Source organism: Ahaetulla prasina, chromosome 12, assembly GCF_028640845.1.
Source record: "Ahaetulla prasina isolate Xishuangbanna chromosome 12, ASM2864084v1, whole genome shotgun sequence".
NCBI classification, from domain to species: Eukaryota; Metazoa; Chordata; class Lepidosauria; order Squamata; family Colubridae; genus Ahaetulla; species Ahaetulla prasina.
The window spans coordinates 2,332,287-2,357,697 of record NC_080550.1 but is presented as its reverse complement, the minus strand read 5'-3'; the positions used below and the strand labels follow the sequence as shown (position 1 = coordinate 2,357,697).

The window sequence follows — 25,411 nt, the reverse complement described above, 5'->3', positions numbered from 1 at the left end:
CTATCAAGTCTTCTGACGCGAGGGTCACTCTGCAGCTGTTGGCAATTGACCTCCCTCAGGCTCACATGCTGTGGAGGAGGGGGAGGGGTCTAGTTGCTCCGTTTGCCTGGGCATGGAGCCAGAGCTGGGGGCTGGAGATACTTCCTCCTCTTCAGCCTCTCTGGGCATGGAGCCAGGGCTGGGGCCGGGAGGCATACTAGGACATTCCTCAGCGTTCGGAAGCAGATAAGAAGGCCCCGGCTGTGGTGAGATCGGACGAGACACAACACTCGGTTGATCTCCTCACCAGAACCCAGAGAGGCAGAGTAGCCTCAAAGCCGAAAAAGAAACTATTCCTTCTTCCTTTTATTTCCTAGCCATCAAATCATACCGCCATTACATCTAAACCGACAAAGAAGAAAAGCTTTCTGCCAGTTGTTGTTTTGGTTTTTTTCATTTCATTTCCAACCAAATCTTGCTGGGGCAGATATTTGTACGTAGCTTGCAAGCGGGAAATTACGGCACGGAGCGTGTGTGTCAGTGGTGGGTTTCAAATTTTTTTTACTACAGGTTCTGTGGGCGTGGCTTGGTGGGCGTGGCAGGGGAAGGATACTGTAAAAACTCCATTCCCTCCCTTAGTGGTGGGTTTCAGCAGGTTCTGACCAGTTCTAGAGAACCGGTAGCGGAAATTTTGAGTAGTTCGGAGAACCGATAGTAAAAATTCTGACTGGCCCCATCCCCGCCTCCCAAGTCCCAGCTGATCAGGAAGAAATGGGGATTTTGCAGTAACCTTCCCCTGGAGTGGAGAGGGAATAGAGATTTTACAGTAACCTTCCCCTGCCACACCCACCAAGCCACACCCACAGAACCGGTAGTAAAAAAAAATTGGATTTCACCATTGCCCTCCCCAATCCAAGGGAAGGTTACTGCAAAATCCCCATTCCGTCCTGATCAGCTGGGACTCAGAAGGCAGAGAATAGATGGGGATAGGGCCAATCAGAATTTTTACTACCGGTTCTCCGAACTACTAAAAATTTCCGCCTCCAGTTCTCCAGAACCTGTCAGAACCTGCTGAAACCCACCTCTGGTGTGTGTGTGAGTGTGTGTGTGTGTGGGGAGCTGGAAGACATCAAGCCCACCTCAGAAAATCAATGTCCGAATCCTCTAATGTGGCTTTTGATGGGCTAAGCAGTCAGCAGTGGGAGAGGGAAGGGAGAAAGGGGATCGGGAAGCCACTGTGGGGAAAATTGGGGAGGGAAAACGGAAAGAGGAGAGGAGAAGAGGTGAAGCATTTTCTAATCTATAGCATTTCGCAAATTGATTTCCCCTTTAGGGAGAAGAGAAAAGGAGGGAGGCCGTACTCCGATGATTAACACTCTCTGAAGAAAGAACCGGTAATTTCCACCACAATAATACATTTTCTGCCTCTATCAAGCCTCTTTTCCTCCGCTCGTAGCATTTAAGTGTCTGATTAGCTTGGCCTGCTTTAGCCTTCCGTTGACGGAGAGTTGGAAACGTTCAGACACTTTGCAACTTGCCTTGCCTACAACCTCAATTCCGGGAGAAGCAAAGCCGCCACGAAGGGTGGGAGGTTTCAGAACGTGGACAGAGTGTCCTTTTATTCCCTTTCCAAGCTAGGTTTGGTCACCATAATATTTTAAAAAAAGAAAAAAAGATGTCGAGGCTCTAGAAAGAGTGCAGAGAAGAGCAACAAAGATGATTAGGGGACTGGAGGCTAAAACACAGGAAGAACGGTTGCAGGAACTCAGTATGTCCAGTTTGATAAAAAGAAGGACTAGGGGAGACCTGATAGCTGTGTTCCAGTATCTCAGGGGCTGCCCCAAAGAAGAGGGAGTCAAGCTGTTCTCCAAAGCATCTGAGGGTAGAACAAGAAGCAATGGGTGGAAACTGATCAAGGAAAGAAGCAACCTAGAATTAAGGATAAATTTCCTGACCGTTAGAACAATTAATCAGTGGAACAACTTGCTTCCAGAAATTGTGAATGCTCTAACACTGGAAGTTTTTAAGAAGAGATTGGACAACCGTTTGTCAGAAATGGTATTGTTGTGGTCCTCCAGCAGCCTACGAAGCTGACAATGGAGTCGGTCAGTGATGAGGTTGAGGAAGAACATGGGCCAGTCCTGGAGGCTGGGGAAGGCCCGGATGAGGGCTCTGCATCAGGCAGAGGTGGGGCCAGGGCCATCGGGGAGTGAGGTGTGGACTCCAGAACCTCCAGAGGCTGACAGTAGTGAGGCAGAGGAACAGGAGGATCCTGTTCCTAGTGCATGCATGAGAAGAGCTGCCAGAAGGCAAGAGCAGCTCAAGCAAAGAGGACGACTCGGGAGTAGGGCCAAAAGATTATTGTCCCCTCCCATAAGGCTTAAAAGACCAGCAACGGTGTTTGGGTCTTTGCCGGAAAACAACCTTGATAGCATCGTCTTGTTGCATTTATTTTGTATCGGTGTCTTCTGAACTTTTGCCAAGAAAGGCCTTTGGCAGTTTGCCTAATTGGACCAAGCTTGGTGATAGGACCGAGGAATTGTGTTGGGAGGAATTTGCTTTAATTTAATTGGACTACGCTGAGAATGAAGTAATTCTCAGCTGTTCGAATAAAGTTTGTTTGTTTTTACATTGACTGAGTTTCCTACTACCTACTTGGGCCTGAGTCACAACAAGTAAAGGGTGCCCTGCCTGAGCAGGGGGTTGGACTAGAAGACCTCCAAGGTCCCTTCCCACTCTGTTATTCTATTCTATTCTAATCAGGGAGCGAAGTAACCTAGAATTAAGGAGAAATTTCCTGACAGAACAGTTAACCAGTGGAACAGCTTGCCTTCAGAAGTTGTGGCTGCTCCATCACTGGAGGTTTTCAAGAAAAGACTGGACAGTCACTTGTCTGGAATGATGCAGAGTCTCCTGCCGGAGCAGGGGGTTGGACTAGAAGACCTCCAAGATCCCTTCCAAATCTGTTATTCTGTTCTTCAGAATCACTCTGAGCCCCAAGCTGAGCATATGGGATGAATCTATAGAGCAGAGTAGGCGCCTAGAGAAATTGCTTCCATACGGAGAAAAAAAACAAACAGCTTTTTCGGCCACTACGCTTGCGAAGTTGAGAGTAACCACCAGCCTTCCTTCTCTCTCCAAGCTGCACTGAATCCTCAAAAGGCCCCAGGTTGTTCCTTGCTCCGGGAAGGTTGCCTTTGGCTCTTCTTGTGAGCACAGAATTGCTCACCTGTGAGGAAACACCCAGGGCTGCATTCCAGCCATTCTTCATTGACTCTCAACTCCAATTTAGATAATTGCTAGGCACAAGGAACCCTCTGTGTGAAGAAAGGAACAGGCATGGTGGAACCTCGGGTGCCAAAACAGTCTCCCAGATGCTGGGAAGAAGGTGGAGGGGTGGTGAGGAAGTCCAGGTGGGGGTCAGGAGCCCCCACCACCGCCACTTCAAGGTGGCCTTGAGCTGGCAACCGCAAGCTGTGGATTTTTACAGTGCTGGGAAGCACAATTTCATTTCATCCTTCCCCCGCTGGGAAAGCCATCTGTTGACTCCTGGGTCTTCAGGAGATGGAAGCCTCTGGCTGCCGCTGGCCCGTCCACTCTCAAAAACAATGCAGCAGACACAGGTGAAGTGTCCTGGCTCTCCAGTCCCCCTCCCCAATTTTTAGAACGAGCAAAAATGCTACTGATCCACCCCATTCTTCCATACGTGTCCGCCCATGGTGGGTTCTCCTTTCTGTTAACCAGATGGGAACCCAGATGGGAAGGTGCCCAAAGTTTGAAGGACACACCTTGGTTCTTCTGCTCCGCTCATATCTGCACACCAGGAAGGGGAAAACAAAGCCCCTCCTTTTACCTTCAGGAAGCCTCACGGTTCTTAAAGGGAATGTGGACGTTTGCCATCCGATTCCAGCTGGGCTCCCCCACCCCTTGTTTTTATTTGCAAAGGAACAGCTGCTCAGCAATAAGATCATGGCGCCTCCATGCCAAAGACCCATCACTCAAGGCCGCTGCCTCCAGAGAGAGCAGACCTTGGGTAGCAAGTTGCTGTCAAACGTGGGACCTCAGGGAGCATCTGCCACGGCTGCTGAGCAGGGCAGCTTTCTATCTATCCTCCTCTAAGGTGGTGGCTGCTTGGCATCTCCTCCAGAGGAAGAGGGCATCGTTGCTTTCAAAGGTCAAGGCAAGTGAAGGTTTAAGCAGAAAGAGAAGCTATTTCTGACTTGTAGCTCTGCCCTGGACTAGATTAAAGCCCTCCCCCTCCTCTTCTTCTTCTCCACCTCGTTCTCCTCTTTTTTCCTAGATTAAACTATTCTTTTTCTCTTTTTCCTTTCCCTCCTATCTAGATTATAGCCAATTATTTCCTCCTCCTACTCCTTCCTTCTCTTTTCTTCCTCCCCCTCTTCCTTTCTCCTCCTCCCCTCCTCCTCACTCTCCCTCCCTCTTTCTCCTCTTCCTCTTCTCTTTTTCCTCCTTCTCCTTTTCCCTCTTCCTTTTATCTTCCTCCTCCTCTTCCTCCCTCCTCTTCCTCTTCCCCTCCTCCTCCTCTTCCTCCTCTTCCCCTCTTCCCCTCCTCTTTCTCCTTCCCCCTCCTCCCCTCCTGTTTCTGTTCCTTCTCCTCTTCCTCCCCCCTCCTCCTCGTCTTCCTCTTCCTCTTTCCCTCTTCTTCCCCTCCTCTTTTTCTTCCTTCTCCTCTTCCTCCTTCCCTCCCTCCTCCATCATCATTTGTTTTCCCCCTAGCAAGCTTCTCTCTGCTGCTCCGCTGACTTCCATCCCCATCTCTTCCTGCTGGCTCCTGCCTTCAACCGGGCCCCAGTTAAACAGCCCATTAAAGAGCAAAATATTCAGATGTGCATTTCACCATCCAGGCACCCAGCAGCCGCCGACTTTGCTATTTAGCGGAGGAGCTTTGGATGGTGAGAGAACAGATTTAGGAGCCTTAGGAAAAATAAAATTTCACTGAAGCATAGCAGCGGCAACGAGACCTATATTTGCAGGGGAAAGGACAGATTCTTTTCCGCGGCTCACTCCAGACTTTCTCTGGGGGTACAACAAATGATATGGCATTTGGATTACTCCGTCTGAATTGAATTTTTAAACTGCCCCCTCGAGACACAATGCCGAGGAAAGACATTAGCCCATCAAGCGGCGGGGGAGAGAAGAGAATTCAATGGCTAAAAATAAAACAAGCTTTTGAGCGGGGAGGAAGGAGCAATGGGTGAGGAGAGGAATGCCAGGAGGAGTCCTGGCTGGCCCTACAAAGGATGGGGCTGGAGAAGCATCCAGGCTTGCTCTGCAAAACCATCCCCGCTGCTGGCAACGGTGAGTCCTGAACTAGCAATTTCCTCCTTCCAGAATTAGACACCGGAGCACCGAATGTCCTTCTAGAAGGATGCGGCGTTTCTATCCCACTCTGTCTTCAGAGGTTCAAGAGGCTGGCTCAGGAGGTTCCCATGGGCCCTCAGCCTCTCGCCCTTCCCTTTGGGGTCCTCGATCTATTGGAGAAGTGGGGAGGAATCCGTTGCAAGGATGAGGAGATGAAGGAATGCAAGGACAGATGCATGAAGAAGATCTTCCTGGGGTGATTCTAATTGGAGCATCAGGTCTCCAGCGTTTTGGTCTCAAGGACCTTTGACCGTCTTAAAGGTGATGGAGGAAAGAGCCATGTAGGTTCTATTCATCGATATTGACTACGTGAGAAATTAAAATGGAGAAACTTTATAAAGTATTGATTGATTTGAACTTTGTGGCGCTCTTGAAAGGGTTTTCTTGAGGACCTCCGAAAGTCCTCAGACCCCAGTTTGAGAACCCCTAGCTTAGAACAACTGGGGTAGGGGGTGTTTAAAAAAGCCCCCTAGGTAAAAGGAGGAGAGACCTGGCTGGCCCTACAAAGGATGGGGCTGGAGAAGCATCCAGGCTTGCTCTGCAAAACCATCCCCGCTGCTGGCAACGGTGAGTCCTGAACTAGCAATTTCCTCCTTCCAGAATTAGACACCGGAGCACCGAATGTCCTTCTAGAAGGATGCGGCGTTTCTATCCCACTCTGTCTTCAGAGGTTCAAGAGGCCGGCTCAGCCTCTCGCCCTTCCCTTTGGGGTCCTCGATCTATTGGAGAAGTGGGGAGGAATCCGTTGCAAGGATGAGGAGATGAAGGAATGCAAGGACAGATGCATGAATAAGATCTTCCTGGGGTGATTCTAATTGGAGCATCAGGTCTCCAGCGTTTTGGTCTCAAGGACCTTTGACCATCTTAAAGGTGATGGAGGAAAGAGCCATGTAGGTTCTATTCATCGATATTGACTACGTGAGAAATTAAAATGGAGAAATTTTATAAAGTATTGATTGATTTGAACTTTGTGGCGCTCTTGAAAGGGTTTTCTTGAGGACCTCCGAAAGTCCTCAGACCCCAGTTTGAGAACCCCTAGCTTAGAACAACTGGGGTAGGGGGTGTTTAAAAAAGCCCCCTAGGTAAAAGGAGGGAGAGAGAAGAGAGGGTTGGAAGAAGCAATCAAAATCTTCCTTAAGGCACTCCATGAAGGCACAAGAGTTCATTTCTCCTGCTCCCTCTTTCTCAAGCCACTTCATCCTCCAGTTCTTCCCAACTCAGGTCATTCTCCTGGTCCTCAGCCTTTACTCTCTGACCCTCCTGCTCTTTGACCAATTTGTCTTCTTCCAAAGCTTGCCTTCTTCCAACATGTCAATGATGTCACGTCTACACTGACCTCAGCTGCTTGGCACTCTCCGGCCCTACAAATGATTAACCCACAGCCACGGCCAAAAGGACACCGATTAATTTATCCATTCATTCAGCTCTTGTTGCCCCTCCTATGGGGTCAGAAGGAAAGGTGGGGATTTCTAGAAACCAGATGCGAACATTGCCTCTCCCCCAAGAGCACACAACTTCTTGTCCTCTGCTCATGACAAATCGGGGTGTGTATATGTGAGGACAGGGGTTCTGGAAATCCCGTTGGCTTTGGGAAGGATGGAGAATGTCATAGCGTCAAGGAAAGACTCAAGGGAAGCCCAAAATGTCATGATGGCATGCTTGCTTAAGTCCTACTCTCTTATTTTCCCCGGGTGTTGCACCTGCAAGATACAGACTCCTCTTCCACGTTCCTGTGATAAAAGGTGTGCCGGTCAGCTGGCCATTGCACGTGCAGGAGCAGCGTAACTCGGAAGAGCGGCGTTCCGGCACCTGACCGTCTGGGTTGAGGTTGTGCGCATGTGTGATGGCCAGCTGTTTGTTGAGCGCACTTCCATGCTGGTATCTGGGTGTTTGGGTGCCGGCTCGTGCATGCGCGATGGACCGCCGCTCTTCCAGGTATTGCCGCTCCCATGCATGCGAAGGCCAGTGGGGCCGCCCATACCTCGCGGGATGGTTTCGCGTGCCACTTCTGGCAGGCAGGCCGGTACATGGGCATGCCAAAGGTTCGCCATCACGGCATTAGGGGAATGGTGGGGCTTCAACTGTGAGGCCCATCTCCTGCAGATGTCCTGGCTCTGCTGTCTAGATGGCCACATGACCATATCTAATTCTTCCAATGACTCTTTCGCCAAAGGATCAGAGAAAACCTGAACGTTCCCATGGACTTGCAAGGCTCGTGGCTCAGAGTTGGCTGCTTTCCCTAAAGTTTGTGGGTGGCTTTCAAAGGAGATGTGTAATTCCTTGGCCTCTGTAGAGCAGGGTTCTAGAGCGTACACATTTAACCCTGCCGGTGCAGTGGTTCAAATGCAGCATTGCAGGCAAATTCTGCCCGCAGCCAGGAGTTCGATCCTGACGGGTCTCAAGGTCGACTCGGCCTTTTCATCCTTCCCAGGTCAGTAAAACGAGGGCCCAGATTGTTGGGGGGCAATATGCAAATTTGATTTACCATCACAGTTGAGCCCAACATTTCTGTTGCTAAGTGAAATATTTGTTAAGTGATATTTGCCCCATCTTATGAGCTAAAATATTTCAAGGGCACCTTCAATTTGCTATTCACCTTTCAACGTCAGCGATAGAAATTGTATCATTTGTGAACACTGAAGACTTGGAATAGATTGATTGTTTTGGGGGAGGTTAGGAATTGATGAGAATTGTAGGAGTATAATTCAGTTAGGAGGGAAATTTTTTTAGTATATGTTTGTTTTGTTTTTAACTATACCTTGTGTTTGTTCCGGGAAGTCGAGGAGGGGGGAGGGGAAAAAGGTTTTGTAAAACTTTTTCAATAAAAAAAAAGACTTGGAATAGAATAGAATGAGCTGGAAGGGACCTTGGAGGTCTTCTAGTCCAGCCCCCTGCTCAAGCAGGAGAACCTGTACCATTTCAGATAAATGACTATCTAGTCTCTTCTTAAAAACCTCCAGTGGTGGAGCACCAGTGGTGGGATTCAGCCAGTTCGCACCACTTTGGGAGAACCGGTTGTTAACTTTCTGAGCAGTTTGGTGAACTGGTTGTTGGAAGAAATCATTAGGGCAGAGAACCGGTTGTTAAATTATTTGAATCCTACCACTGTGGAGCACCCACAACTTCTGGTGACAAGTCCTTCCACTGGTTAATCGTCCTCACTGTTAGGAAGTTTCTCCTTAATTCCAGGTTGCTTCTCTCCTTGATTAGTTTCCATCCATTGTTTCTTGTCCTGCCTTCAGGTGCTCTGAATAGCAGAATAACAGAGTTGGAAGGGACCTTGGAGGTCTTCTCATCCAATCCCCTGATCAAGAAGGAGACCCTGAAACATTTCAGACAAACGGTTGTCCCATCTCTTCTTCTTAAAAACTTCCACATGTTGAAGCATTCATAACTTCTGGAGGCAAGGTGTCCCACTGGTTAATTGTTCTCACGGTCAGGAAATTCCTCCTTAGTTCTACGTTGCTTCTCTCCTTGATTAATTTCCATTCATTGCTTCTTGTCCTGCCTTCAGGTGCTTTGGAGAATAATTTGACCCCTTCTTCTTGGTGGCAGCCTCACTCGTAAGAGTAAGGAGGAACAAGAAAACTGGTGAGAAGTCAAAAACTGGTGAGATACCAAGATTGGGGAGGGCTGGGATGCCTCCTGTCTCTACTGAAGTTGCCCTACCTGGCTGGCCCCCCTCGATCTCCGAACCCAAAGGATCACCAACATCTCCCCTCTCTCTCTTACCTCTGGGATCTTCGGCCTGTTTGGCTAGTTTGCGCAAGGCGGCGGCAAAGCTGGAGGAGGGCACGGCCTGGACTTGTAAAGTGCTGTTGGCTGCCGGACTGCCAGTGGGCACGAGGGCGCCATTGATAGGAGAAGGGGTCAGGGGGCTGACGGTAGCGGTAGTCCGGGTGGCGGTTGAAAGCATTCCTAGAGAGGGTGACTTTGGCTCATGGCTCATGCCTGAAACAATGAGAAAAAGAAGCCGCGTCACTGGAAGAGAAGGCATCACACTTGCATCACACAGAGAGACACACACACACGCACCAAGAGGGGCCAACCAGGCGCCGAAGAACCACGTGGAGAGGAAAGAGCAAGGGACAAGGGAGGGGAGAAGGAAAGATGACCTCTTGGGATGCCCAAATAATTCTGCATTGACTTTCCAGGAAGCGTCTATGCCGAGGTCGCCCAACCTTGGCACCTTTTAAGACGCATGGACTTCTGGGAGTTGCAGTCCATGTGTCTTAAAGGTGGCAAGGTTGCCTAGGCATTTTGTAAGAGAAAACCTGGGGGACCATAGCTTAGAAAGGAAAAGCTTCCCTAACCCAATTTATGCAGAAGACAAAGGACCAATATCTGAGGTAGGACGGTCCAGGCGATACCTGTCGTGGAAGGAAACCAACCCACAAGCTCGGAGAACGAACCTTCACCCTCATGCCTGTCATGGCCATACTCTCTTAACTTCTAGGACACAGCCTGCCTCCCACCTTGCCAAAAAGATGGACTGCTCCAATCAGCTGCTTTGCTAGAGGAGATCCACAGATCATATCGTCTGATCTAAGAGTCTCTGGGATGAGATTCTTATTCTTCCATCTGCAGAACCAGGTCATAGTATTGATCCCTCCTTAACCCAGCCTTCCAGAGCTCAGTGGCCTCCAGGAAGAACAGAGTACTTTCAGCTCCTAGGATGTTGCACAAACACACAGACACACCCCGCCTTTTTCACATACGACACAACAAGCCTGCAAGGAAGCAAGGTGCCTCTCTGCTCATTCCTTCAAGGTAATTAGAAACATGTCCAAGTTAACATGACCCCAAGGATTTCCTTGGCCGCATCAATGAGATTGGAGAAGATCCATGAGTTTGTGGAAAGCCTTTCACAACCTCATCATCTACCAAAACGATGCCTTAAGTCCAGTCCAACTGACGAGGCAGATGAAAGATGACAACTTCAATTGTGGATGTAGGCTAGCCACGCTCATAGGGCACCGAGGTCCATCCACCCCATCTCCCACCACCTCACCAGTATCCTGTGCCCTTCCTCCCACAACCTCTGGATTTACGGGAGGCCCTCAACCACAATTGACCCCAACATTTCTGTAGCTGAGCAAGACAGTTGTTAAGTGAGTTTTGTCCCATTTTACAACCTTTCCCGTCACAGTTGTTAAGCGAATCGCTGCATTTTTAAGTTAGTCACGCAGTTGTTGAGTGAATCTGGCTTCCCCATTGACTTTGCTTGCCAGAAGGTCGCAAAAGGGGATGCAACCGTCACAAATACAGTTGCCAAGCATCCAAATTGACCACAGGGATGTTGAGACGGTCGTTAAGTGTGAAAAATGGTCCTGTCAAGTTTTTTTGAGCACCATTTTAACTTTGAACAGTAACTAAATGACCCACAAAGGATTTCAGGCGGGTGGAATCCCACTGCGTTTTTTGCTACCCAGGAGATGTTTGCTATGAGATGGGTGGCAAATCAATTCAATAAAGAAATAAAGAAATTTAAAAATAAAACATTCTTCTGGTGACCGGAATCCTTCAGGTAAGCCGGCTTGGTTGCAGACCCAGCCAGAAGAGAGTTCCCCCACCTTTCCAGTCAAATCAAGCAAAATGTCCAACACTCTGGAACAAGCTTCCCCCGGGTTTACGCCAAATACCTGACCTTCGGACATTTCGTCGCGAACTCAAGACTCACCTTTTTATCCGCGCGGGGCTGGCTTAAATCGGGATTTTAATCTTAAATTTATTAATTTTAAACGGGGTTTTAGTATGGTAAATTTTAATCATTGGGCTAATTTAAATAAGTTTTTTAAATCGTATTTTAAATCTGTATATTGTATTGACGGTTTTTTATTATGCCTGTACACCGCCCTGAGTCCTTCGGGAGAAGGGCGGTATAAAAATCAAATCAAATAAATAAATAAATAAATAAATAAGATGAAACAGCAGCCTAACCAGAAACAAAATAATAATAATAATAATAATAATAATAATAATAATAATAATAATAATAATAATAATAATAATAATAATAATAATAATAAAGGAAAGAAAACTGTTTGCAGGATTTCAGCCCCAGGCAAGTGAGTCTCTTTCTCTCTCTGTCTCACACTCTCTTTTCTTGGATTATTTTTCGCTTTTGGCTGCCAGCAATCTTTCTTCAGAGGCTGAAGCCTTTCCAGAAAATGTCCTCGAAGCAAGGCGAGAGCGAGGGAGGGGGGGGGGTGACCGCCCAGGGAACAATGAATCCAGGCCTCCTGTGAAGAACTGGGTTAAGGAAATCAAAAAGGCTGACACAGCCGCAGCCTGAAGGTAGCTGACGGGTCTTCCATCTGTTGGCAAGGTAGGGAAAGAAACCAGGCTGAGCGCAAGAAAGACAGACTTTGAAATTATTATTTTTTTTTGGGGGGGGGGGAGAAAGAAAGTTTGGGAGGGAGCGGATGTGCCTGAAAAACCCAGGTCATTTCTCCTTGGGCTGAGAGAGGCTCCCAAGATCAGATGCGGAGTTGGGTAAAATGAAAGGCCTGGAGATTAAAACACACGGAGAACGGTTGTGGGAATTAGCTATGGCTAGTCTAGAGAAAAGAAGGACTGGTGTGTGTGTGTGTGTGTGTGTGTGTGTGTGTGTGTGTGTGTGTGTGTGTGTGTCATGATAGCAGTATTCCAGTATCTGAGGGGCTGTCACAAAGAAGAGGGGTACGTGCGTTTCAATTCATTTTCCAAAGCACCAGAAGGCAAGACAAGAAACAATGGATGGAAACTAATCAAGGAGAGAAGCAACCTGGAATTAAGGAGAAACTTCCTGACAGTGAGGACAATTAACCAGTGGAACAGCTTGCCACCAGAAGTTGTGGGTGCTCCATCACTGGAGGTTTTTAAGAAGAGACTGGACAGCCACTTGTCTGAAATGGTGTAGGGGCTCCTGATTGAGCAGGGGGCTGGACTAGAAGACCTCCAAGGTCCTTTCCAGCTCTATCCTTTGATGCTCCTTCGTCAGGGAGTCCCCTCCTGAGCTCCACAATTTCCATTGTCCTTTCCTAGGATTTAAAAGGCCCCGTTCCACCCTTTAGACCTTCAGAGGACCAGAAATAACTCCGGATTTGGGATCCCAAGAAGAGGACATTGGAAACTCCTTGGAGGGGTGGGCCAATCGATCGTCCCTGACCCGCTTCTCTCAACCTCCAGCCTCTTGGAGATGCCATTCCTTCTCCTCTGGAATATCAGTGTCTCCTGTCTTTGAGAGAGGAACTGCTGATGCTGGGTTCCTTAAAATAGAATTGCCAGCTAACGGCTTCATTAGCAAAGCTAAAATTAGCATCCTTCTTCAGCTTGTGTTGCAGGATGAGGGGTGGGGGAACTCCCCACCCCCAGCCAGGGACAAAGCTCAAGTACAGCTGGGGAGATGTTCTCCCTTTGCCCTCTCCCTGCCCTAGACTTTGGAAACTCTAGATGCCCCTAAAGCAGGATTTCTCAACCTCAGCAAATTGGGCTTCAATTCCCAGAATCCTTGGGGGCTAGGGAATTCTGGGAGTTGGAAGTTCCACGCATCTTCAGGAAGGAAACGGAGCAGAGCTGTGGATTGGAACCATTGAGACGGGCCTCTGGTGGCTCAGACTGGTAAGACAGTCTGTTATTAACACAGCTGCTTGCAATTACTGCAAGTTCAAGCCCCACCAGGCCCAAGGTTGACTCAGCCTTCCATCCTTTATAAGGTAGGTAAAATGAGGACCCAGATTGTTGGGGGGCAATAAGTTGACTTTGTATATAATATACAAATGGATGAAGACTATTGCTTAACACAGTGTAAGCCGCCCTGAGTCTTCAGAGAAGGGCGGGATATAAATGCAAATAAAAAACAAAAAATTCTGAAGAATGCTTTCCGCACGGTGTTTTAAATGGGGTTTGTGAAATATTTTCATTCTTTGGTTTGATTGCACACCCGCCAAGACTCTCTTCAGGTGAGATGGGCGGCCCTATAAATTTGGCCAATCAATCAATCAATCAACGCTCATGAACAGGACCCTTGCAAATGTGTGCACTCAGGCTTCACTTGTCATTATCAAAGACGGTCACTTTGGGATGAAAATGGGGAGATTCCTTCATCCAAAATGTGCACGAAGAGCACCAGCGTGCTGCACGGGGTGATATACAATAAAAACAGGAGAAAATCCTTGGAGCTTCAACACAGAGACCCGTCCATTCACCCTCCATCTAAGTGCGGTCACTGCTTAGCAGGAAACCCTGACCAGGGTTTTAGGCAGAGGCGAGAGGAAGCTGGCTGGCCAAGAGCCAAGTCGTCTTTGTACAGAAACATATGCCTTGTCTCTGAAAAAGAGTTTCAGACAGGCAGCCATCCAAGAGGGCTTGTTAGGGAAGCAGTGGACTGAACTCTACCGCTTGCCCTCACCCGCTGGGACCCGGCCTCTGCCTCTCTGCCCTCGTTACACACAGGGCCGCTAAACGAGGCACTCTTCCCAGTTCTGCTGAGATCAATTCACTCCCACCGCAGCTGGCAGTATAAGCAGCATCAGCCGGAGGGGTGGAGGACTGGGGAGAGGAGCAGCAGCTGTCCTCTTCCAGCTGCTGGAGGAGGAGGAGGAGGAGGAGGAGGAGGAGGAGGAGGAGGAGGAGGAGGAGGATAGGGTCTGTTATGTTGAGAGCCATGGTGTCTCTTCTATCTAACCATCTCGCCTAAAGAAGTCCCCTCTTTGGATGCCACCTTGTCAACGTTAAGAGCGACTCTACGTAGACACGAGAAGGTTGGACGTGCTGAGGTTCAGAATGGCCAAATGTCTTTTCCACTTTCCCCTTTTGTGTTGTGTACAGTTCTGGTTTAGAACACGCTCTCCATGCTGGTGGCTACAACGCTCGCTGCTTTTGACGCTGATGGGTCATCAGAGGTCTGCAAGAAAACAACCACGCTCAGAGAACAGTGAGGACACTCCAGTCCTCCTTGTCCTCCTCTTTCTCCTTCTCCCCACTCCCTTCTAGCACCGAGGATGCTCCCAGTGAAACGTCCACAAGAAAACAAAAAGAAAGCTCTGCCAGCTGGAGGATTCTGGGAGTTGAAGTCCACACGTCTTCAAGCTGGCAAGGTTGAGAAACATGTTTCTAACAATGTAATCCTGCTGGAACTTATCTTGTTCCTTGGAGGTTCTGACTCTCCCCACTGAGCATAAATCGACCAGCCTCTCTGGAAAGCCAGCGGCTCCTACTGCCTTACCTCCCATCCCCATGTTCCTCCCGCTCGCAAGCTCCCAACAACCCATAAATGGCTCAAGAAGCATTACTTATCAGTGCTCAGCCGGCCGCCTGTGGCTTCCATAATTACCTCTGCTTTCATCTCCAGCTCTTCACAGGCACCCAGCTCCGAGTTTGTGACTTTGGTGCTTTGTAATTACCAGTTAATAGCTCCGATGAATTCTCGGCTGCCAACCCCTTTCCCCCCTCTTCAAGTGCCAAATCCTGCCCCCTCTTTTCCCCCCTGACAGCCCCCTTTGGGATAATTATACCACGGGAAGCAGAGCTCAGCAGGATACAATCCCCCCCCCTTCCTCCAATTCAGCTGCAGGTCCAAATCACGTAATCACCCCTTCTGGGTAATTTTTTATTACTGTGGGGGGGAATGTTTATGAACAAGGACAGCCCAGGAATTCTGGGGCCCACAAAGATGCATCTTTATCATTCCTTGGGAACAAGCCTAGCCTGGGGGCGGGGGGGAGGGAGAAACGACACGGGAAGCCTTAGTTCCCTGTTTGTCTGCATATGATGTACCCAGAGCCCCAGAGAACAGCACATGATGTCCCTTCGCTTCGCTTAGCTCCACAAGGTGGCCCTTACTCTCTGTCGCAAGAACAGCTTGCAAGGTGGCTCAAGGTTGCTATCACGGCTCGGCTGGACCTCTGCAATCCCTCCTGAATGGGACTGCCTCTAAACGCAGCTGCTCTTCCACTCGCAATCAATCGTTTGGCAGCTCAGCTGGAAGTTACGGGACTGAAGAAAGTGGACTCACAACCAGTCTTTGGCACTGAGTGACTGTTCCAACATCCCCACGGTCACGTGGTCAAAAATTTGGGCCGCTTGGAAACCAGCCTGTATTTGGGACACTTATGTGACTGCCATTTGCGGTCTTCCCTACCAACATCCCGACAAGCCCAGTCAACGGGGGAAGATGGATTCGCGTAATGATCGCATGGTTTACTTAAAGACTGTTTTGCTTAACACCCGTGGCAGAAAAGGTCTTTAAAATGGGTGCAACTCACATAACCCTTGCTTAGCAATGGAAGTTCCGGTCACAATTGTGTTCATAAGGACTGCCTATCCCACTCAAAGCATGCGGGGATTAAACAAATGCAGTGGCCTGTAGGTTTGTGAGCATGACATACAACACGAAGGCACTACACCTGTCCCAAGAGGTTTTCAGGTAAAATTGCAAGGGCTGGTTGAAAGCACTGACCTCTAAAACTTGATATGGATGCTACATCCAGCCAGAATGGGTCCTTCCAAGACAAACCACCTGGAAAAGATGCGGGTGCATGGTCTTTCACTTCTGTGACCTTAGCAGGACTGAGACTAGGAGAAGAGGCTTCTTCTCCATCATGATCCATGGGCTAGAGAAGAACATTCTCAGCCTCAACGGTGACAGCCTTCAGAAGCAGGTCAAGACAAATGCTGTCCAGAGAGCTTTTGAAATTTAATTAGGAAATGACCCCATCGTATTAGGTTTTTGTAGACTGCTTCCATTTTATGCTGAATATTGATTGTTTCCATTATTTGTTTATGGTACCGTGGAGGTTTTATGCTCTACGTTTGTGCGCTGCCGAGAGCCTCTTGACTAGCGACAGCATAGACGAGTAATAAATAAATTTCTCTCCAAGGTTTTTCCAATTCTAGATGCTAAATCTCCATATTGCCCAAGTGCTCAGCTCAAGGAGAGCCATCCTCAAGATACAGGACAGAAAGAAGCTGTGGAGATAGAAGATATGCACCACTACGAAACTAAAAGCAAGTCCAGGGATTTATTTAGCAATAGCTGATTTAGGAATGGAGGAAATCTGGAGTAGCCAGCCTTATCCCTTTCCTTTCCCTGGATAGTTCCATGATAATGAAGCAACTCTGTAAGATGCTTCAACCTGCACACAAGCTGGAACGAGTAGACACATCACCGCACAACATGAAGGATGAACCTATCTTTTCTTTTATGTACACTGACAGCACATGCACCAAGACAAATTCCTTGTGTATCCAATCACACTTGGCCAATAAAAAAATTCTATTCTATTCTATTCTGTTCTGTTCTGTTCTGTTCTGTTCTGTTTTGTTCTGTTCTATTCTATTCTACTCTACTGTACTCTACTCGAGTCAAGTCGAGTCTATTTTCTAGTCTAGTCTATTTTCTAATCTAGTCTAGTCTAGTCTAGTCTATTTTCTATTCTATTCTATTCTATTCTGTTCTATTCTATTCTATTCCATTCTATCATGAAACAACAGTCCCTAACAACAAAAACTTCTTCTTCCCTTCTTCTTCACCTTCTCAATTCCAAAGAAGCCATCTTTATGGTTGACCTGTTGGCCAAAGTGTAGATATTCATAGGAAGAGCCTTGTTGGAATACGCCCATCTTATTCCTACATTTAATTTCTCACAGAGGCCAATTGTGGAACTCTTGTCAAAAGGAGATGGAACACGTAGTCCTCTCTCATCACTGTTCATCTTCCGCCGATACCTGAATCATACGTCCAACCCCAGAGATAACACGGAAGGTTCAAGGTAGACTTAAATATTCATATTCTCCGTAACACTTAATTCAATCCCCATTTAAACCCATCCAAGTTCACCATCACACAAACTACGATAATAAGCTCTACAGGTTAATTATGTGCTGTGGAAAAGTGTACTTTCATCTCTCATTCTAATCAGCTTCACTGAATGACCCCTATTTTCTTCATACCACATTTGATTGTACAGGCCAGAGGGAATCTTCAAAACCTAATCCTTTTCTTCTCTAGGTAATGTCTGTTTCTTCATAGGTTCAGCCTAGGAATAGTTCATGCAATCTCCCTCTTGAGTAATAGAAGTTTTCTAGAAAAACACAGAGTTCCATGCTTTGGGTGAGGAACCTCAACTGAAGAGGCTGGCTTTCTCCACCCATGAATAGAATCGAGGCCTATTTTGCTATCTCCCTCCAAGGCCTACCAAACCAGCTTGGTGGCTTTCCTTCCTACTCATTCAGAGTTTGTCCTAAGGACAGGAGCTTCTAAATCTGCTTCTAGCTGACAGGGTTTCATCATCTGCTAGTTGAAATTCCTGACTTTTCTTGCGCCACAGGCTGCTGTACTGCCACTGTGGTACAGAACAACGTACATGAAGCTTTTCCAACCAGAAAAACCGAGAAAGCACATTCCTTCACTGCAGAGCTGTCCAGGTTTATGATGGGTTGCGTGGACCTCAAGCATTGACTGACCACATGATGACAGCTGGAAGTCTTTCTATCAATTTGGGGTTAGATCAGTGGCGTGTAGTGGGAAACTCACTCACATACCCTTCTCATTTCAAGCTTTAGGAATTAAATCTGGGTTGGGCAAAACACCTGACTCCCGGTTTTTATTATGCCTTGTATCATCCAAGGGGCAGTTAGATTTTTTTTGCCTCAGCCCCTCATTAAAACGTGAGTGAAAAGACCACCTAAATCCTCACAACATGACATGACTTAATTCTGGAAATCCATAACTGCATATGCATATATTCTTCCAGATAAAGAAAAAAACCTCAGAACTAGACAGAGCATTTCCCCAGCCATGGAGTTGGGTGGATGGGAGACCCATGAATAAGACCTATAGAAGTGAATCAGCCCCCTATATAAAATCCTGAAACCACTCAGTTGCCAGAAACTCCGAAACCCCTCTCTATTTCCAGGATGCAATTTCTAAAATCGAGTTGTCTTAAGTCTGTGCAAAACCCTTAAAAGGTCCACCCAACCAGCCACCTCATAATGCCAGGTTAAGTGAGTAGCATGCCTTGTGTACAAAATGAAGCCTGTCAAGTAGATAAATATTCTCAAGCCTGTGTTTTCCACCATGCCACCCAACCATCTGCAAGAGCCTCAGCAGAGTTCGAGATGTTCTCACAGTTGACAGCTGTCCAGAAACTGCTTTGATAGAGGGCAGCTTTGCTCAGAGGTAAGGTGGATAAAGGTAAAGGTAAAGGTTCCCCTCGCACATACGTGCTAGTCATTCCCGACTCTAGGGGGCGGTGCTTATCTCAGTTTCAAAGCTGAAGAGCCAGCGCTGTCCCAAGACGTCTCCGTGGTCATGTAGCCGGCATGACTCAACGCCAAAGGCGCACGGAACCCTGTGACCTTCCCACCAAAGGCGATCCCTATTTTTCTACTTGCATTTTTACGTGCTTTCGAACTGCTAGGTTAGCAAAAGCTGGGACAAGTAACGGGAGCTCACCCCATTACGCGGCGCTAGGGATTCGAATCACTGAACTGCCAACCTTTCGATCGACAAGCTCAGCATCTTAGCCACTGAGCCACCACGTCCATGACTACTACATAGCCTCCGGTAATCCATGACACTACTGTTCATCGACCATTGTTACGTTGGTTCTTGTGCTCTGCGCGTCGTTCAATCTCTTGGTCAAACAGGCCAACCATCACCCAAAGCAACCATGTTTAGCAGCCTATGGAATGTGAAAAGGCCAGCCAGTGGCCACACGGACTTGGCCCACAGTCCATGAAAAATTGGGAACGGCTCACATCTCACCTAGCTAAAACCCCACATGACGGCCCCAGTGGAGTGCTGAGTCTTCTAAGGTCCCCTCTCCTCAATCAAGGAGGCCCAAGAAAAGACGCTGCCCATCTAAGTCCATTTTAATCGTTGGACAGATGGATCTGAATTTCTCCAGCTTTTGATGGGCACGCCAAGAAATGTTTCTCCTGCCCCCACATCCATGTGACTCTTTTGCCATGGGGAATTCCACCATCATCTCTGCTCCCCCCTCCCCACATTTGCCATCTGTGTGGAGCCTTCTACCAGCAGGGACGGAGTTACAGCAAGCCATGGTTTCCTCTCTCTGGTCCTTGTTTGCAGTACCTAAAGATGCAGGAGTTACCCACAAGTAGCAAGCTTTCCCATAAACCTGGAAGGTGTTCCTTGGGATAAAAAAAATCCACAGGTTCCTCAGCAGTTGCCCCCATGTCCAAAATAATCAGAGCAACTTCAGCAAATCCATCTTCAGCTCCTTCATCAATAGGTGGTTTTGCTGTGTAGAACCTTTGAAGGCCTTCAAGATTTTGTTGTACATTTCTTAAGTCAAGCATCAGTAGGACTGTGTTAGGGCTATTACAGCATACTTATTTCAAGGTCCAGCAGCCAAGGAAATATTCCACGTGTGTCCTGCTGCTCTGACAACATTGACCACCTTCTGGTCAGGCAATATGATGCCAACCACCTGGCGAATCTTTACGAGGGTCGATCCAGCTGGCCGCTCCCTTCTAAACTCTTGCCAGTGATACTTGCTGGGGGACCTTAACAAATGAGCTCCCTACAATCCAGCCTTAATTGTTCTGAGCTGCTTGCAAAACCAGTGGAGATATTTGTGGAGCACATCAATGGACCTGCCGAACAAGCCTAGCTGGCTGCAGCAGAAGGCATCTCCACAATCCCTGGAGCTGAAGGATTCAGCTCCGCAGGTTTGGTCTCCTCTGGTGAACTTGGGTTTATCACATACAACCATCAAAGTGGACAGGGATGAAACAGAACATTCAAGCCACAGTTTATGGGGCTAGCAACTCCTGTCCTACCCTTCCTCCTCTATATAAGGAGGCCTTAAACCCAGCCAGATCAGTTGGCCACTGAAGCTTCTGAACAGCACCTGAGAAGATCCTTCAGACCAGTGATCCTCAACCTTAGCAGATCTTTCAAACCAGTGTGTGTCAGCCTGAGAAGATCCTTCAGACCAGTGTTCCTCAACCTTAGCAGATCCTTCAAACCAGTGTGTGTCAGCCTTAGAAGATCCTTCAGACCAGCGTTCCTCAACCTTAGCAGATCCTTCAAACCAGTGTTTGTCAGCCTGGGCAGATCCCTCAGACCAGTGTTCCTCAACCTTAGCAGATCCTTCAAACCAGTGTTTGTCAGCCTGGGCAGATCCCTCAGACCAGCGTTCCTCAATCTTAGCAGTTTTAAGATAGGTGGACTTCAACTCCCAGACTGCTGGCTGGGGAACTCTGGGAATTGATGTCCATCTGTCTCAAAGTTGCCAAGTTTGCGAAACAACACTCCGCCACAGCCTTCTCCGAAGCATTTATTCCTTGCAACTGCTCTTCTCTTCGATATTTCCAGCCCAACCGATGCAGCTGCTTCATTAAACTGCCCACAACCGATTTGCAAGCAGATGCATTTCCAGGAAAACCACAACCCGTCCATCATCGTTCTATTGTGACGTGTGGAGCCCCTCACACTCCCCCACCCCCAACACGCATGTGCATATGAGAGGTACCTTTCCATACAAAGCAAGCTTCTGTTTTGGAACATCATTTCAACTCGTCTACAGCATGAATATTTTTGCTGATTCAGAGTTTCAAGACCTGCCTTCCCTCTCTCCTTCCCTCTGCCAATATCCTTGTGTGGTACACAACTCACACCACACGCCCCGGACGCAACCCAAGATGCCACTGGCTGCACCTTTCTCGACAAAACAGAGTTAAAAACCAGGTAGCTGCGTAAAACATAAATGACAAAAACAGCTCACCTTTCTAACCAACTTCGGCGCATTTAGTCGAGTGGCATAGATTTCACTCCCAGCCTAGTCTCTTTGCCCTGCCCTGCCTTGCCCTGCCCTCTCCCTGGAGCCCGGCCAAACCCTCCTCGCATCTGTTGCCAGAGCCAGACTGACATCAGTGGCGAAAACGATTTTCTGCCCATGCGCAGAGTGCTTTTTTCCTTTGACTTCGAGAAGGAAGCCGCTAACTAAGCAGCTTCCTTGATTTACAGCAATGTTTTTTTTTCAAACTTGGCCCCTTTAAGATGGGAGGACTTCAAGTCCCAGAATCTCTCAGGCTTCAAGATGAATGAACTTCAATTTCCGGAATGCTGTAGTCAGCATAGCTGGCTGGGGGATTCTGGGAGTTGAAGCCCACCCATCTTAAAGGGGCCAGGTTTGAAATACACTGATGGACAGCATCGTATGACGCTTGTCCCGTGGACACCTGGAGACCCCTTAGTAAAATTTAGTGGCCAGCCCTCTCCCCAAAATGAGGAGGACAGCCCAAAAATAGGAAGAGCACATATGTGTGTGTGTGTGTGTAAGTGAAATCATTCCGAAACTCACCTTTGCAAAGGAAAGCACCCCAAATGTTGAAAGTTCCTTGTCTTACTCCGGGGTATTTGCACCCACTTCTTGTTCCAGGAGCAAACCAGCCATCAGAGACGGGGAAGGACTCCCCGTTTGTGTCCCCTGCCCCCAAACCACCTGTTGGTGTTGAAAGCCCCACCCTCAGTACCAGTTCAGTTCTTCTATCCCCTTCTCCCCCCTCCCTTCTGTTCTCTCCTCCATCGACAGTGCTGGGGGGGGGATGGAAAACAAAACATGCCAAACCAGAGTCGGGTGCCTCTTTTCAGCAAACAAACCAGCTGGCTGCCTTTCTGCTTTTTTTTTTTTTTTTTTTAAAGCACGCCTTCTTTCTGGCCAGCTGCCCGCTGTCAAACAGCTGCCCCACAGGCAGACATCCAACAGATGAAACCTGCGCTGCACGGAGGTGCTAGGTGGAGAGGGGGAGACTCCACCTGCCCCAGCCCAACGGGAACTGTGCGATCGCTGTCAGCACCTTGCAATTTTGCTGAAGTTACAGAGTGCCTGGGATGACCCGCTGGAGACAGACTGCCTGTCTCCTCGAGTGCAACACTGCAGTTTTGGCTCTGCAGCAAAGCGACGCAGGGAAGGCGGCTTTCCACCAGGTCTGGCTGGGGCGGTGGGGGGAGGGTGGGGGCGGAGGGAAGGAGAGCACCTAGCTGGGCTACCACCAGAGCTGGCCCACCTGGCTCAGGAATTCTGGGAGTTAAAAGTTCACAGATCGTAAAGGTGTCCCCTTCGCCCAACCTTGCTTTAGAGTCAAAGGTTTCCTGGGTCTTGCCCAGATCTTGTAATGTGCAAAACGAAGGCTGTGGCAGGGCTGGGAGATGACAGAATAAATGTGACAGAAGCAGCCTTCCCTGAAAAGCTGGCAGTGCCCAATTAGCACCTGGCTCCCTAGGTATCGCTTTGCCCGAGATGCAGGTGTGTCTCCCTCCAACGGCCTCCAAGACCCCCGAGCGAGCGTGTTTGTCAGCCCTCGCCAAGCTTCAACACTCCGGCAGGCACTGCACACGCCTTCGACTTCGCTCCTGGCAGGGAACCAGGCGCTGGGAAGCTGCCATCTTCTCCTCCGTGGCTTTAATGGCAAGGGGAGACGCCCCAGGCCAAGAAGTGAAACCTGTCTGTCTGCCTTGGTGACAGGGGAGGGCACTTGTCGGTTGGAGGAAGCGGGGGGGGGAGTGGGAATGACACGCTTGCCGGCTGTCAAGGGAGAAGAGAGTGGGTGGAAGAGCTCCTCTCAGCCACTTGCCGAGGTTAGGAGACAACAAGGCTTCGGTGCTTCTGACGTTTAGCATCATCCCCCAGCCCTCAAGCAAGGGTGTGATTCGAGGAGAGACACTTTGATTTCTTCAGGGAATGGGGTGTATGTGGAACTTAAAGGTCCTTTAGGAAGGGGAGGGAGAGGGAGAAGAATGGAAGACAGGGGAGGGAGGGAGGGAGGAAGACAGGAGGGAGGGAGGAGGGAGGAAGCCAGAGGGAGGAGGGAAGGAGAAAGGAAGGAAGGAAGGAAGGAAGGAAGGAAGGAAGGAAGGAAGGAAGGAAGGAAGGAAGGAAGGAAGACAGAGGGGAGGGAGGGAGGGAGGGAAGAAAGGAAGGAAGGAAGATGGGAGGGAGGGAGGAAGGGAAGATGGAAAGGGAAGAGCGGAGAGAGGAAGCCATTTTTATATTCAGAACAGCATTTCTCAACCTCAGCAGCTCTAAAGTATGTAGATTTCAACTCCATACATCTTCAGGTCTGGGGAATTCTGGGAGTTGAAGCCCACCCATCTCAATATTGCCAAGTTTGGGAAACGCTGTTCTCCAGCTTCAAGAGCGATGTCTCTCAATCGCCACCACCTCAAAATAGCATCCGGGAGTAAGGACACAATGCTCATCTGAAGATGCAAACTTTTCTGAAGACATCTGCCCAGCTTTGGCTTAATGGTGGAAGCACAACAAAAAGCTACCAGAATTGCTGGAAATCCTTGAGGCTCTGATGAAGGCTGTTTGGTTTAGCCCAGAATACGCTGGGAAGATGCCTCACTGGGAGGAGACTTTGTCTTAGTCTTCCTATCCAGCTGCCCAGAATTGGACTATAAGAAAGGCTGAGTGCCAAAGAATTGAGGCCTTTGAACTCTGGTGTTTGAGAAGACTCCTGCGAGTCCCTTGGACTGCAAGGCGATCCAACCGGTCGGTCCTAGAGGAGATCAACCCTGACTGCTCTTTAGAAGGCCAGATCCTGAAGTGGAAACTCAAAAGACTTTGGCCACCTAATGAGATGGAAGGACTCACTGGAGAAGAGCCTAATGCTGGGAAAGATTGAGGGCAAAAGAAGAAGGGGACGACAGAGAACGAGGTGGCTGGATGGAGTCATTAAAGCAGTAGGCATTCTGGAGTAAATGGACTCCAGATGATGGTAGAGACAGGAAGGCCTGGAGGAACGTTGTCTATGGGGACGCAATGGGTCGGACACGACTTCGCAACTAACTACAAGAAGAAGAAGAAACTAGAATTGCACAGATCTTAATAATAGACCTAAATGCAAAATCTTGGAAACCGTAAGAGTGAATTCATTCACCAAGGTGGAGCCTCTGTGTATTTGAAAGGCTCCTCATTCTCTCTCCAGCTGGGCTAAATTGCTATTTATGAGATAAGCTATCAGCTCATTTGCCTGCTGTCTCAATTGTTTATGTGTCTATTCTCCTCTCCCAGCCTCTCAGATCTCGGAATCCTGCTTTCCAAGGGTGTTGGTCCTACCTCTGCTTTCACAATTGGCTTGTTAACTGTGGGTGATGGGGGTTTCGCTCACCGCCGTCAATAAACCTTCTTCCAACTTGGAACCGTCTTTGTGGTCCTCGGCAACCACCTCAACTACAAACCAGCTTGATTGTCTGGCCCAGAAGGTCTTTTGTGGAGGATGTTAGCCTCCATCTAACATCTGGATCTGGAATACAGAACACGGGAACGCTGTCTGGAGGCCACAGTGTGGTTGCTATGCCCAAAGTCTCTGGACCCACAAGTCCTTCAAGCCTTTTTGCAGGTTTTAATTCTCCATTTTGGAGCTACAGCCATCTCTAAAATTAGTGGATGGAATAGAGAAAGCAGCATTACTTCTAGCCACCACTAGGAGGCAGCAGCTGGCCAGCTGTTGATCTGCTCAGCCCAGCAGAGGTGAAGCAGGGGGTCTCCAAAGGTGGCTGAACTACATCCCCCAGAAGCCCCATGGACTAGACTCAATGAAGAAGAATTCTGGTAGATGTTGTGCAGCCATCCCTGGAGTGCTACTGGTTCCCCATTCCAGGAAAGCTTTCTCTTCTACAGAAGGAAGCAAACCTTCTGGCAGGCTGGCTAGTGTTTTCCTTCTGGCCCCATAACCCTTGGAGAGCTGAGCTGTGGACACCACTTCCAGACTCAGAGCCTTCATTGCAAATCTGGTTGACAGGGCAGCCAGAACTGGGACAGCGAGATCCTCCTGCAAAGATTCCTTGCCAGGAGATACGGGAAGGAAGAGCTCACGGGAGGAGGGAGCCCTGCAGCCCTTCCCCCCTCCAAAAAAGCTGCTCTTTGGGATGGCACAGTGGATGCCACTCAAGGCACCTGTTTGCGTCTCATCTTGCAAACCGCCAGAAGGCAGAAGCTCCCCGCATCACACAGTGCAAGATCATCAGCGCCTCCAGGTAAACGGGAAAGCATCCACACAAACGCAGAGAAAGCCTTGGACGGTGTCAAGT

At 48.7% G+C, this 25,411-nt stretch overlaps 1 protein-coding gene across 6 annotated transcripts in view; it reads right to left on the bottom strand.

The window, feature by feature from the left end:
- Positions 1-25,411, bottom strand: part of GSE1 (Gse1 coiled-coil protein) — a 273,191-nt gene that overhangs the window by 43,805 nt on the left and 203,975 nt on the right. For 4 of the 6 annotated variants that reach the window (XM_058155622.1, XM_058155624.1, XM_058155626.1 and 1 more), the window contains one exon: positions 9,094-9,312. The exons of the other annotated variants lie outside the window; for them this stretch is intronic. In XM_058155622.1, the coding sequence (XP_058011605.1) occupies positions 9,094-9,312 (219 nt within the window). The remainder of the gene's footprint in view (positions 1-9,093; positions 9,313-25,411) is intronic. 6 annotated transcript variants of the gene reach the window in all.